Source organism: Gobio gobio (assembly GCF_949357685.1).
Source record: "Gobio gobio genome assembly, chromosome: 17".
NCBI lineage: Eukaryota > Metazoa > Chordata > Actinopteri > Cypriniformes > Gobionidae > Gobio > Gobio gobio.
The window spans coordinates 2,994,009-3,008,997 of NC_137110.1; the positions used below are offsets into that span (position 1 = coordinate 2,994,009).

The following is a 14,989-nucleotide window of genomic DNA, read 5'->3' on the forward strand; positions in this document are numbered from 1 at the left end:
CTATTACATTTCTGTATATGTCTAACAGGGAAGGCCATGGGTAAATATAACATTTATTATTTTGGGTTTATGTAAAGATTGTTTAAAGTTCACTTAAATTAAAAGTTGTTTTTTAAAGCCTAATAAATGTTGAAATTGGTCTCTTTCAGTTATACTGTAATGTAACGTCATTAATGTTTCATAGAGACATCAGTGATACTGGCCTTCATTCATAAAAAGATGACAATACAACACATATTTAAAATATGCTGTCTTTAAATTGTTTATACATTAATTTGGAGAGTAATTGAAATTATTACAATATCAAAATATAAAAAACGTAAAATATTAAAAACTTGCGATTAATCGCGATTAATTACAGAAAAAAATGCGATTAATTAGTGGGTTTTTTTTTAATCGATGCCCAGCACTACTTTATAAGTATTAATAAACAGCCATCCTATGGATATGCATGTTAGTAAGCTACTAGTTAATAGCGCAATTTTGCTATGATTGTTCAGCCTCTAAAAGGACCAAATATGAGGCGTTGTCATTTTTTGGCTTTTACGAAAGTCCTGTGGGAAACTTAATGGAAGATGGTCACCCTGTCTGCAGAACATGCCAGAAGAAAGTCGCTGTAATAGGAGGAACACTTCAAAACTACGAACACAAGGCAAGTGGACTTTGACCTCAATACCAAAACTACGTCTGGGAAATAATAACGTGAAGCGAACAAACAAGTTCAGACAAGACTAGGGCGACATTTAAGGGATAATCAGGGCTTGACATTAACAACCGCCGTTTGCGGGTGTAACTTAACGTTATTTCGGCTGCACACTAGCCACTCTCCTGTTGAACTTATTATAGTCTTCTCAAAAGCCATCTGTTATAATCGCGTTGCGCATTATAACCACTCACACGTGTTTATATTGAGTTTATGAATGCAATGTCTCATAATCAGAGGCGTTCAGAGCGCGCGCCGCGCTCACTCCCTGAAATCTACACTCAAAGCAGAGATAAACATGCGATGTATGCAGGAGATTCATTCATCATACAGAGGTTGACTGTTTTTGTTCTATTTCAGCAGCGAAAATAGTTTCAAACAAACACAGCAGAACCACAGCGCGTCTGATATGACTGGCATAAAGATTAGCGAATTTAGTGACCGTCTCTAAAGTTACACACAACATTGGTAACGTTATACACGTTTGAAACTTCAACAGCATTTGAAGAGAATGACAGTTATAAAACTGACTGTAAAGTGATCATCTAGGTGTCAGGTATGATGCACACATTTTGATATTTAATAAAATAAACTGTCAAATCATATGGAAATATGGATATGCATTATTTCACTAGGATACTGTTTGGGCTCTAACACAAAACATGCTAGATTTAAATGCATCATTGCTGAACACTGATGAGAATATTGCTTGAGAATATATTTACAGAGATTATATTAGAGATTATATTTACGACAAATTATTATTATTTATGTGTTATGCGTTGCTATTGACGACGGCCATTATAAGGAAGGAAATCCCACAGAATCTAGCTTAAAAAAGTGCATAGAGCTGCTTTAGTTATTTGTTGTTTGTTGATTTTCAAATATAAAACTTGTTGAAATGTTTTAAATGTGTGCATCTGTTATTTTTGAACACTTTCATCTCGTTTGAACAAAACCGTGATAATATTGATAACCGTGATCATTTGGGTCACTATAATCGTGATGTTAAATTTCCACACCGTTTCATCCCTAGCCCCCCTAAAATGAAGATCCTAGAACCGCCCCTGGTGAGGTGTATAAGGTGACAGACGCTCTTACTCTGGCCTCATAAACGCAGGACTCTGTGATGAGTTTCTCCGGGTGATGGTGCCAGGTGGAGACGGTGGTGTAGGTGGCCGAGTGGCTGGAAGGGCGGATGTTTAGACGGGACTGACGATCCGCATGACGGTCCTGACGGAAAACACAACAACAACTCACATCTGAGTCAAGGTCACACCAGCTGAAACATTCTGAGCATTTATATTCAAAGGGGAGTTACATTTAATGTTGCAGCTTCCTATTATTCATCCATAAATTTCAAAGCATAATGAGTTTAAATTATTTAAAAATTTGCCTTATTTAAAAGCGGTATACATTATTCATGTTCTGTGGTGTTCACAGACATCAGCCTTCAAGACCTCATAACCCTTTTCAGCAATTTGTTAGAGAGTACATGGAAACACAAATAGTAAATATGACTAAATATGTTCCATTAAAAATTTATATTTGGTATTTAAAATAGCACAGAATGCGTCCTGACATTTTCAGAATATAATAATTATATTACACAATAAGCAAACGATACTTTGTGTTTTCTGTCATTTTGGTCCAAAAATGTTTCATTTAAATGAATTTGGTTAGAAAGTCAGAGCATTCGGAAACACACATGAAAGGCTCATGGTTTCCCAGATCATCCCACACACCAGAGGTGGACAAAGTACACAACTTCATTACTCGAGTGAAAGTAAAAGTACTACTGGACAAATATTACTCCGTTACAAGTGAAAGTTGTAAAAAACTATTTATATTTTTCTGTATAAAAGTACAGAAGTACTCGCTTTTAAAAGTACTTAAAGGATTAGTTCACTTTTAAATAAACTTTTGCTGATAATTTACTCACCCGCATCTCATCCAAGATGTCCATGTCTTTCTTTCTGCAGTCGAAGAGAAATGAAGGTTTTGGATGAAAACAGTCCAGGGTTTTTCTCCATATAATGGACTTCAATGGGCCCCAAACGGCCCAAATGAGTTTCAGTGCAGCTTCAAAGGGCTTTAAACGACCCCAGATGATGAATAAGGGTCTTATCTAGCCAAACCATCAGCAGTATTTATGATATTATTTTACCTCTTATCAGATGAGCGTGATCATCTCTGAGCTCAGCCATAACTTCCGCTGAGTGAGGTCAAATTTGATCGTGATCAGTGAACTAATCCTTTAAGTATCAAAAGTAAATTTCCTTTTTTATGTCAATGCATTATTTTATTATTGTTGCATTGTTGTATAAATGCACGCTATGCCATGGTGGTTTAAGCCAGTCAGTGATGCTCCATACGACCACCTTAAACTCATTTAAATACTTAAAAGTTACATAGCTTTTTACAAAGCTGCTGTCACTTTAAGGCTGAATGCACAAATCCTACACACTGATACACATCTGATATTCCCCCAACTGTTTACGTTCACTTAAGACATAATCAACTTTGTTTACGTGAATACTTTCCAAAATGAAAATTTTGACATTTTGTGTGTATTAGTCTGTTTAAGTGCGAAAAAAACACAAAAGAAAGCTCTATTCAGTCCTCGTGCTCTGGCATCTCAGAGGCACAAAAACCAGACTGAACTGAGCTCTTTCATCAGGCTTTTTCAGATCCATCCATATGTCTGCGCTTCTCTTTCTCACAGACATTTACATTTTGCAAAAAAAAAAAAAAAGAAGAAAGAAATTCATCCACTGGCTTGCAAAGCTGCTACAGAAATGACTTTTGACTTCGAGGACCTTGATAGAAATGTAGTGGAGTAAAAAGTACAATATTTGTCTTTCAAATCTAGTGAAGTTAAAGTAAAAGTTTCCCTAAAAAATAATACTTCAGAAAAGTACAGACACTCAAAAAGTGTGCTTAAGTACAGTACTCAAGTAAATGTACTTGTTACTGTCCACCTCTTCCCATCAGTCCCCCAGGTAAACCCCACAGCAGACCTTCTGTTGGCTTGGACCAGACCGGATAGCCTTCGATGCCAAAAACAGCCTGTCAGAGATGTTCTGACCCAGCCGCCTTGCTATAACGATTTGGCCCTTGTGAAAGTTGCTCAGATCTTTCTTCCTGCCAGTTTCCCCTGCATCCAACACGCTGATTAGGAGAACTTGCCATCTAATCCACCCAGACCTTAATATGTGTGGCCTTGACAAGAGATGATCAACGCTATTGATATATAACAATACGTTATTAGTCGCCAGCAGAACACCAGCTCCAGAGCAAACAGCAATGATACTCACATATTACTCACCTCACGCATCATGAGTGGACACGCCCCCTACTGCTGATTGGCTCAGTGGACACACCCCCTACTGCTGATTAGCTCAGTGGACACACCCCCTACTGCTGATTGGCTCACTCTCTCTCCTCCCACATCATGAGTGGACACGCCCCCTACTCCTGAGTGGCTCACTCTCTCTCCTCCCACATCATGAGTAAACACACCCCCTACTCCTGAGTGGCTGACTCTCTCTCCTCCCACATCATGAGTGGACACGCCCCCAACTCCTGAGTGGCTGACTCTCTCTCCTCCCACATCATGAGTAAACACACCCCCTACACCTGAGTGGCTGACTCTCTCTCCTCCCACATCATGAGTAAACACACCCCCTACACCTGAGTGGCTGACTCTCTCTCCTCCCACATCATGAGTAAACACACCCCCTACACCTGAGTGGCTGACTCTCTCTCCTCCCACATCATGAGTAAACACACCCCCTACACCTGAGTGGCTCACTCTCTCTCCTCCCACATAATGAGTAAACACACCCCCTACACCTGAGTGGCTCACTCTCTCTCCTCCCACATCATGAGTAAACACACCCCCTACACCTGAGTGGCTCACTCTCTCTCCTCCCACATCATGAGTGGACACACACCCTACTCCTGAGTGGCTCACTCTCTCTCCTCCCACATCATGAGTAAACACACCCCCTACACCTGAGTGGCTGACTCTCTCTCCTCCCACATCATGAGTAAACACACCCCCTACACCTGAGTGGCTCACTCTCTCTCCTCCCACATAATGAGTAAACACACCCCCTACACCTGAGTGGCTGACTCTCTCTCCTCCCACATCATGAGTAAACACACCCCCTACACCTGAGTGGCTGACTCTCTCTCCTCCCACATCATGAGTAAACACACCCCCTACTCCTGAGTGGCTGACTCTCTCTCCTCCCACATCATGAGTAAACACACCCCCTACACCTGAGTGGCTGACTCTCTCTCCTCCCACATCATGAGTAAACACACCCCCTACACCTGAGTGGCTGACTCTCTCTCCTCCCACATCATGAGTAAACACACCCCCTACACCTGAGTGGCTCACTCTCTCTCCTCCCACATAATGAGTAAACACACCCCCTACACCTGAGTGGCTCACTCTCTCTCCTCCCACATCATGAGTAAACACACCCCCTACACCTGAGTGGCTCACTCTCTCTCCTCCCACATCATGAGTGGACACACACCCTACTCCTGAGTGGCTCACTCTCTCTCCTCCCACATCATGAGTAAACACACCCCCTACACCTGAGTGGCTGACTCTCTCTCCTCCCACATCATGAGTAAACACACCCCCTACACCTGAGTGGCTCACTCTCTCTCCTCCCACATAATGAGTAAACACACCCCCTACACCTGAGTGGCTGACTCTCTCTCCTCCCACATCATGAGTAAACACACCCCCTACACCTGAGTGGCTGACTCTCTCTCCTCCCACATCATGAGTAAACACACCCCCTACTCCTGAGTGGCTGACTCTCTCTCCTCCCACATCATGAGTAAACACACCCCCTACTCCTGAGTGGCTGACTCTCTCTCCTCCCACATCATGAGTAAACACACCCCCTACTCCTGAGTGGCTGACTCTCTCTCCTCCCACATCATGAGTAAACACACCCCCTACACCTGAGTGGCTCACTCTCTCTCCTCCCACATCATGAGTAAACACACCCCCTACTCCTGAGTGGCTGACTCTCTCTCCTCCCACATCATGAGTAAACACACCCCCTACACCTGAGTGGCTCACTATCTCTCCTCCCACATCATGAGTAAACACACCCCCTACACCTGAGTGGCTGACTCTCTCTCCTCCCACATCATGAGTAAACACACCCCCTACACCTGAGTGGCTGACTCTCTCTCCTCCCACATCATGAGTAAACACACCCCCTACACCTGAGTGGCTCACTCTCTCTCCTCCCACATCATGAGTAAACACACCCCCTACTCCTGAGTGGCTGACTCTCTCTCCTCCCACATCATGAGTAAACACACCCCCTACTCCTGAGTGGCTGACTCTCTCTCCTCCCACATCATGAGTAAACACACCCCCTACTCCTGAGTGGCTGACTCTCTCTCCTCCCACATCATGAGTAAACACACCCCCTACACCTGAGTGGCTCACTATCTCTCCTCCCACATCATGAGTAAACACACCCCCTACACCTGAGTGGCTGACTCTCTCTCCTCCCACATCATGAGTAAACACGCCCCCTACACCTGAGTGGCTGACTCTCTCTCCTCCCACATCATGAGTAAACACGCCCCCTACACCTGAGTGGCTCACTCTCTCTCCTCCCACATCATGAGTAAACACACCCCCTACTCCTGAGTGGCTCACTCTCTCCTCCCACATCATGAGTAAACACGCCCCCTACACCTGAGTGGCTGACTCTCTCTCCTCCCACATCATGAGTAAACACGCCCCCTACACCTGAGTGGCTGACTCTCTCTCCTCCCACATCATGAGTAAACACACCCCCTACACCTGAGTGGCTGACTCTCTCTCCTCCCACATCATGAGTAAACACGCCCCCTACACCTGAGTGGCTGACTCTCTCTCCTCCCACATCATGAGTAAACACGCCCCCTACACCTGAGTGGCTCACTCTCTCTCCTCCCACATCATGAGTAAACACGCCCCCTACACCTGAGTGGCTCACTCTCTCTCCTCCCACATCATGAGTAAACACACCCCCTACACCTGAGTGGCTGACTCTCTCTCCTCCCACATCATGAGTAAACACACCCCCTACACCTGAGTGGCTGACTCTCTCTCCTCCCACATCATGAGTAAACACACCCCCTACTCCTGAGTGGCTGACTCTCTCTCCTCCCACATCATGAGTAAACACACCCCCTACACCTGAGTAGCTGACTCTCTCTCCTCCCACATCATGAGTAAACACACCCCCTACACCTGAGTGGCTCACTCTCTCTCCTCCCACATCATGAGTAAACACACCCCCTACTCCTGAGTGGCTGACTCTCTCTCCTCCCACATCATGAGTAAACACACCCCCTACACCTGAGTGGCTGACTCTCTCTCCTCCCACATCATGAGTAAACACACCCCCTACACCTGAGTGGCTGACTCTCTCTCCTCCCACATCATGAGTAAACACACCCCCTACACCTGAGTGGCTGACTCTCTCTCCTCCCACATCATGAGTAAACACACCCCCTACTCCTGAGTGGCTCACTCTCTCTCCTCCCACATCATGAGTGGACACACCCCCTACTCCTGAGTGGCTCACTCTCTCTCCTCCCACATCATGAGTAAACACACCCCCTACACCTGAGTGGCTGACTCTCTCTCCTCCCACATCATGAGTAAACACGCCCCCTACACCTGAGTGGCTGACTCTCTCTCCTCCCACATCATGAGTAAACACACCCCCTACACCTGAGTGGCTGACTCTCTCTCCTCCCACATCATGAGTAAACACACCCCCTACACCTGAGTGGCTGACTCTCTCTCCTCCCACATAATGAGTAAACACACCCCCTACACCTGAGTGGCTGACTCTCTCTCCTCCCACATCATGAGTAAACACACCCCCTACACCTGAGTGGCTCACTCTCTCTCCTCCCACATAATGAGTAAACACACCCCCTACACCTGAGTGGCTCACTCTCTCTCCTCCCACATAATGAGTAAACACACCCCCTACACCTGAGTGGCTCACTCTCTCTCCTCCCACATCATGAGTAAACACACCCCCTACTGCTGATTGGCTACAAGTGTGTTGTGCTGCTCGTTCCAATCCACTTTCAACAGTGTTTCTCAGAAATCGCTGTCTTCACCTTTAACTGCCTAGACATGTTTTGCAATATTTATCACAGAATGACTCAAATGTGATTCATGTGACGTGGAAGGAGTCGTTATAATCATAGGTGTCACAGAGGAGCTTACATGTGAGCGTGACCTTTCACCGAAGGAGCGAAGGGAGATACTGCCATCCTGATCCAATGCTCTGCTCTTTCTGCCGGATTCTCCCAGTGGAAGCAACATGTCCATGGAGCGACTGGTGTACGGGTCCATATAACTGAGCGGCGACGCATTCTGAGACAACAGGTCCTGAATCTGTTAAGCACAAATATTATTAATCAACGTTTTGTATACATATTGTATTTCAGAGGTGGACAGTAACTAAATACATTTACTTGAGTACTGTACTTAAGTTCACTTTTTGAGTATCTGTACTGTCCTTGAGTAGTATTTTTTCTGGAAACTTAAGACTTTTACTTCACTACATTTGAAAGACAAATATCGTACTTTTTACTCCATTACATTTCTATCAAGGCCCTTGAAATAGAAAGTCGTAGCCGCTTTGAAAGTCAGTGGATGATTTGTTTTCTTCTTTAAAACGTGATTGTTTTTTTTGTTTTGTTTTTTGCAGACAGCCGATCAGTAATCACTCTTGTAGGATCACATGAAGTTCAATGATTTACAAGTATTTTTTGAACACTAATCAATTGATGGCAAAATAGAAGACGGCAGTTCCCAGACGCAGAACCACAGTCATACTTAAAAGTTACATTTGCAAAATTTGCTTTTTTTTAAAAAGTCTGAAAGTGCACAGAAAGCTGCCTCTCAGACGCCAGACCACAAGTACTAAATTTTAGTCTATTGAATCAACTTAAATCTTATTATAGCCAATTAAAACTAGACTAAAACTAAACAATTCAGATGCCTAAAATGTTATAGTCAAAAGACTATGACTAAAACTAAATCCAAATTTGCTGTCAAAATGAACACTGGTATGAAGTATGATTGGTCAAATGATTTTTATAGATTTACCCGCCAATTTGCCATAGCCTTGTGGATAGAGTGCTAACGCATAGGTAATGTTCCACAATGATGTTAGCTAGCATGCAAAAGCGTAGTTGGGCTGATAATGTTAACTGACGTCCTTTCAGAAATGTGTTTAACATAATCCTGTCAAATGTAGAAACCTTTCTTTTCTAGTATGATTTTGACTTTGATAAGAGCTTTGTAACTTTTAAGCAAGTATTTAAATGAGTTCAGGTATGCTAGCATGTCGGATGGAGCATGACTGGCTTAAACCCCCATGATGAAAATCGTGCATTCATACAACAATGCAACAATAATAAAATAATGCGTTTACTTTTACTTTTGATACTTAAGTGCTTTTAAAAGCAAGTACTTCTGTACTTTTACTTAAAGAACACTCCACTTTTTTTTTAAAATAGGCTCATTTTTCAAGTCCCCTAGAGTTAAATAGTTGAGTTTTACCGTTTTTGAATCCATTCAGCCGATCTTTGTATCTGGCGGTAGCACTTTTAGCATTAGCTTAGCATTCATCATTGATTCTGATCAGTCCATTAGCATCTCATTCAAAAAATGACCAAAGACACTTTCAATATTTTTCCTATTTAAAACTTGACTCTTCTACAGTTACATCGTGTGCTAAGACCAACTGAAAATGAAAAGTTGTGATTTTATACACCGATATGGCTAGAACTACTTTCTCATTCCTGCGTAATAGCCGCGGATCTTCGCGGCGCAATGATATTACAGCGCCTGAAAGTAGTCCAGCTAGGGAACTTTCAATGTGACCGGCACTAAGTTCGTGTAGTTGCAGAGAAAGTTTCAGGCTTGCAGCCGACAAATTGTGTTGTGGATTTAGCTGTGATTAGCCATGGTTCTGTGTTGTGGATTTAGCTGTGATTAGCCATGGTTCTGTGTGTTGTAAAGGGCTGTGATAGTAAGTCGAAGGTGTAACTACCACCATGTTCCACAGAATACCAACAAATCATTGCGCCGCTGCAGCCATGGTACGGCCGCGAAGATCCGCGACTATTACGCAGGATTGAGAAAGTAGTTCTAGCCATATAGGTGTAGAAAATCACAACTTTTCATTTTCAGTTGGTCTTAGCACACGATGTAACTGTAGAAGAGTCAAGTTTTAAATAGGAAAAATATTGAAAGTGTCTTTGGTCATTTTTTGAATGAGATGCTAATGGACTGATCAGAATCAATGATGTATGCTAAGCTATGCTAAAAGTGCTACCGCCAGATACAAAGATCGGCTGAATGGATTCAATAACGGTAAAACTCTAGGGGACTTGAAAAATGAGCCTGTTTTTAAAAAAAGTGTAGTGTTCCTTTAAGTAAAAATCTATCTTTACAACTTTTACTTGTAATGGAGTAATATTTAACCAATCGTATTTTTACTTTTACTCAAGTAATGGAGTTGTGTACTTTGTCCACCTCTGTTGTATTGTCACATTATTGTGTTGATCACCTTGAGTTGGGAAAAGCGGTTGGTTTTTGACGGTGCTTCCTCATATGGTCGCTCTGATATCGAGGCTATGATTCTTTTTCTGTGACCAAGAAGGCCAATTTTTAACACCTACACAGAGAAAATACAGTGTTTCAGATCACAGTGCACTCGCTCCTCCGGACAAAACCAGCGGGAAAGACACATTTACATTGACAATTTCAAGCTCCCACAGGTTCTTCACGCAGTCCAGCGTGCGGTAGCCGCTAGACAGGAAATTGTGCAGATATTCTCCGAGGCCCAAAGTGTCCAGCCATGAGGACAGAGAGGTGCTGCCGTCACACCCCAGAGCTTTCACCTGCAGGAGGAATAAAACACTCTCTTACATTTCATAGCATCGCATCTATATAATATATAAAGCCCTTTGAGGAGACGTCAGTCACACTTAAAATGTCTGAATGTGATTGCATTAGATAGATATTAAATCTAGTGCAGATAAATACAGCACACGCTTCTCTCAGAACTATTCGCAGTGACATTTTAAGTTGTTTCCAGATCATATTTAAAGGGTTAGTTCACCCAAAAATGAAAATTCTGTCATTTATTACTTACCCTCATTTCGTTCGACACCCGTTAGACCTCCGTTCATCTTCGGAACAGAAATGAAGATATTTTAGTGTAAATCTGATGCTCTGAAAGGCCTCCATTGACACAATGGCACTTTACACTCTCAAGACCCTTAAAAGGCACTAAAGACGTCGTTACAAAGTCCATCTCACTACAGTGGTTCTACAATAACTTTATGAATCGGCGATAATAGTTTTTGTACGCAAAAAAACCCTAAATAACGACTTATATAGTGATGACGATTTCAAAACAAAGCATCATGAAGCTTTGAAGCGTTATGAATCAGTGAGTCGATTCAGCAGTTTGACACGCGATCCGAATCATGAATCGACTCACTGATTCATAACGCTTCGAAACTTCATGATGCTTTGTTTTGAAATCGTCATCACTATATAAGTCGTTATTTAGGGTTTTTTTGCGCACAAAAACTATTCTCGCCGATTCATAAAGTTATTGTAGAGCCGCTGTAGTGAGATGGACTTTGTAACTTTAGTCTTTAGTGTCTTTTAAGGGTCTTGAGAGTGTAAAGTGTGCCAATGGAGGCCTTTCAGAGCATCAGATTTACACTAAAATATCTTAATTTGTGTCTGAAGATGAACGGAGGTCTGACGGGTGTCCAACGACATGAGGGTCAGTAATTAAAGACAGAATTTTCATTTTTGGGTGAACTAACCTTTAAGGGACTGAAACACGCTACCTTCGGAAAGCCTTTCGCAGCATGAAGGATTTTCTTCCTGTGTCCCGGGTCGGTGATGCCAATTTCGTGAAGGTCCTCATCTTCCATCACGTTACTCCCCTAAACGTGCGCACATTCACGGGAATATCAGCTTTACTTACATCAGCAGAGGTAGTTTACTACAGCAGTTTCGGACACATACAGTGATATATAATAATATAGGGGAGAGCGGGGCAAAACCTAACGCTTTTTGACTGTCTCAGTTTGAGTAAATCCACTTGGGGTTTAGAGTATTTATTTTCCCCCTCATTAATTTTACACATGTCTAGTACACTGTGAAAAAAACCCCGTAAAATTTACGGTAAAAAAACAGCAGCTGTGGTTGCCAGAACTTTACTGTAAAAAATACGGCAGTAATGTTTTAGGTTTTTAGGGACAGCACCATATAATTTAAAGGTTCATAATTAGGGCTGTCAAAAGATTAATCGCGATTAATCACATCCAAAATAAAAGTTTGTGTTTACATAATATATGTGTGTGTGTACTCTGTTAATTATTATTTATATATAGATACACACACAAGCATGTATATATTTAAGAAAAAAATATTATTTTTATATATAAAACATTTATATTTATATATATTACAGATTATATAAATGTATATACAGTATATACATGCAAATATTTCTTAAATATATACATGAATGTGTGTGTATTTATATATAAATAATAATTAACAGAGTACACACACATATATTATGTAAACACAAACTTTTATTTTGGATGCGATTAATCGCGATTAATCTTTTGACAGCCCTAATTATAATGTAATAATTACGGTAAAAAAAAAATTTATTTTACAGTTCAAAACTGTATAATTTAAAGGTTTATATTGTAATGATTATGTTTACACTGTAAACAATTTACGGTAAAAAATCATATTTCATTAACTGAAATAATGTTAAATGACCAACCTATTGAAATACTAATATTTGTTATGTACCTTTGATATATACGGACAACCACCAATCACAGCGGAGATGAGAATCACGTGATGAATCAAAGCTTTTAAGAGGACAATACTATTATATAGAAGCTGCTCCGTGTCATTCACACAAACACTAAACACCATCATGGTAAAAAATGCAATAAACATTAATTTAACAACATCAAATGTTACATAAAGCCCTAATGTACACAACTGATTAGAAAAAACAAAGAAGTAACATAGTTATTGCAATAAAAATACATCAAATGCGAAGTGTCACGCAGGGAATTCTGGGAATGTCAATTTACGGGTTTTCACTGTAAATTACACAATGACTTTTCACTTCCAAAAACTGTAAATTTAACGGTATTTTACTGTAAAATTAAATTAAATGTAAGGTAAGATCTATTACAGTTATTCACCGTATATAGTACGGAAACTTTCTGTTAGCCATTTAACCGTTTTTCACCGTAGCATTTTTACAGTAAAATACAGTTAAAATCACAATCATTTTTTACAGCGTACAATTATGTGGTTTTGTTTCATTAATACAGTGTATACTTGATTGTACTACAGACTAATGTATACTTGAATGCTTGAATCTGAACGTAATCGTCTGTCATGTTGTTTTTTTAGTTCTGTAATTTCCGTCATTACAGTTATGCGAAGTGATGTGGAATTACATAGTATAAATCGACACAATCGTGAAGGTCTCTAGAATCATCCAAACAAAACAAATCTTACAACAGATCTATAGTTTTCTGTACACTTAGTCCAAAGTCCAAGCGGCAACTATAGTTGACTTGTAAGTACATATATAATGTGGATATGTGGTGTTAACAGGTTAATAAATCAAGATTTTTGGTCTTGTTTAGTCCTTTTTGCTTTCATAATATCCCACCTAAAACATAACTTAACCCTTTAACTGACATCTCTACTGTACAGACTTTAATTCGATAGGGAAAAATATCATATTTTATGATATTATGTCTTGTAAGGGCCAAAATATTGAGGACCCTTCATCCAGTTTGGATGCGTTTCATTCTAATCGGTCAAGGACGCTCATTCTCTTTATGACTAGTAGCTTATGATTCCATTATAATGTGGAAATTCAGACATTTAATGAGTTTACATTTACAGAATTATATGAAATCACCTACTACAGTCAGCCATTGGATACTATGGGACTATTTTATTTTTGTTTTGTTTGTTTTTTGATGTAATTTTTTCGTCATTCGTCTATTTATTTATTTTCATTTAACTTTTTGATACACAATGTCCTGTTGGGGCAACTTACACTTAAAAAAATGCTGGGTTAAAAATAACCCAAGTTGGGTTGAAAATGGAAAAAACCCAGCGGTTGGGTTAAATGTTTGCTTAAAACAACCCAATCACTTGGTTAGTCCATTTTCAACCCAACTTGGGTTATTTTTAACAGCATTTTTTAGAGTGTAATAGCTGCACTATATTCCACCACTTTTTAGACAAATGTTTGTTGTGTTTTAATATTCAACAGATTATAAGATAGATGCAGCTTTTTTGAGTTTGCATCGAATGTTCTCCGACTTTTATACATAATACATTACATTTGTTTATGAATAAAGATTGATCTGTTAAAAGCAGTTATTTTGAGTTAGATGCCAAATGCCAAAAGTTGCTGCACATTCAAATACGATCTTCAAGAAAAAAGAAAACAATAACCTGTGGAAAATAAATGCAGAACATGTTCACTATTAACATGACTATATGCATGAAACCAGAAAAATGTGGGCACAAATGGGTTAATCGACTGACAGCACTAATATATATATATATACACACACACAAGCACACATATATATGTATATCTTCATAATGTATTGATGATATATAGTTGGAAATACAGACACATTTTTAGGCTGTACACTTTTATAATACATAATAATTGTATTTAAGGTGCTATGGCTAAAATTATGCACTTTAACAATGTTTTCTCATTAATTTCACAATTTTTAATCACCTTTAAGCTACACTCTAAAAAATGCTGGGTTAAAAATAACCCAAGTTGGGTTGAAAATGGACAAACCCAGCAATTGGGTTGTTTTAACCCATCGATTGGATTGTTTTAACCCAGCGATTGGATTGTTTTAACCCAGAGATTGGATTGTTTTAACCCAGCGATTGGGTTGTTTTAACCCAGAGATTGGATTGTTTTAACCCAGAGATTGGGTTGTTTTAACCCAGCGATTGGGTTGTTTTAACCCAGGGATTGGGTTGTTTTAACCCAGAGATTGGGTTGTTTTAACCCAGTGAATGGGTTGTTTTAACCCATCGATTGGGTTGTTTTAACCCAGTGAATGGGTTGTTTTAAGCAAACATTTAACCCAACCCAAGTTGATAAA

The 14,989-nt window shown here is 40.4% G+C and overlaps 1 protein-coding gene across 2 annotated transcripts in view; it reads right to left on the bottom strand.

The window, feature by feature from the left end:
- anks1ab (ankyrin repeat and sterile alpha motif domain containing 1Ab) overlaps positions 1-14,989 on the bottom strand; it is an 82,412-nt gene that overhangs the window by 28,010 nt on the left and 39,413 nt on the right. For both annotated transcript variants that reach the window (XM_079841040.1, XM_079841039.1), the window contains exons 4-8: positions 11,639-11,737; positions 10,526-10,672; positions 10,339-10,446; positions 7,983-8,153; positions 1,805-1,936 (exon numbers count right to left, since the gene is read on the bottom strand). In XM_079841040.1, coding sequence (XP_079697166.1) covers positions 1,805-1,936; positions 7,983-8,153; positions 10,339-10,446; positions 10,526-10,672; positions 11,639-11,737 — 657 coding nt within the window. The remainder of the gene's footprint in view (positions 1-1,804; positions 1,937-7,982; positions 8,154-10,338; positions 10,447-10,525; positions 10,673-11,638; positions 11,738-14,989) is intronic.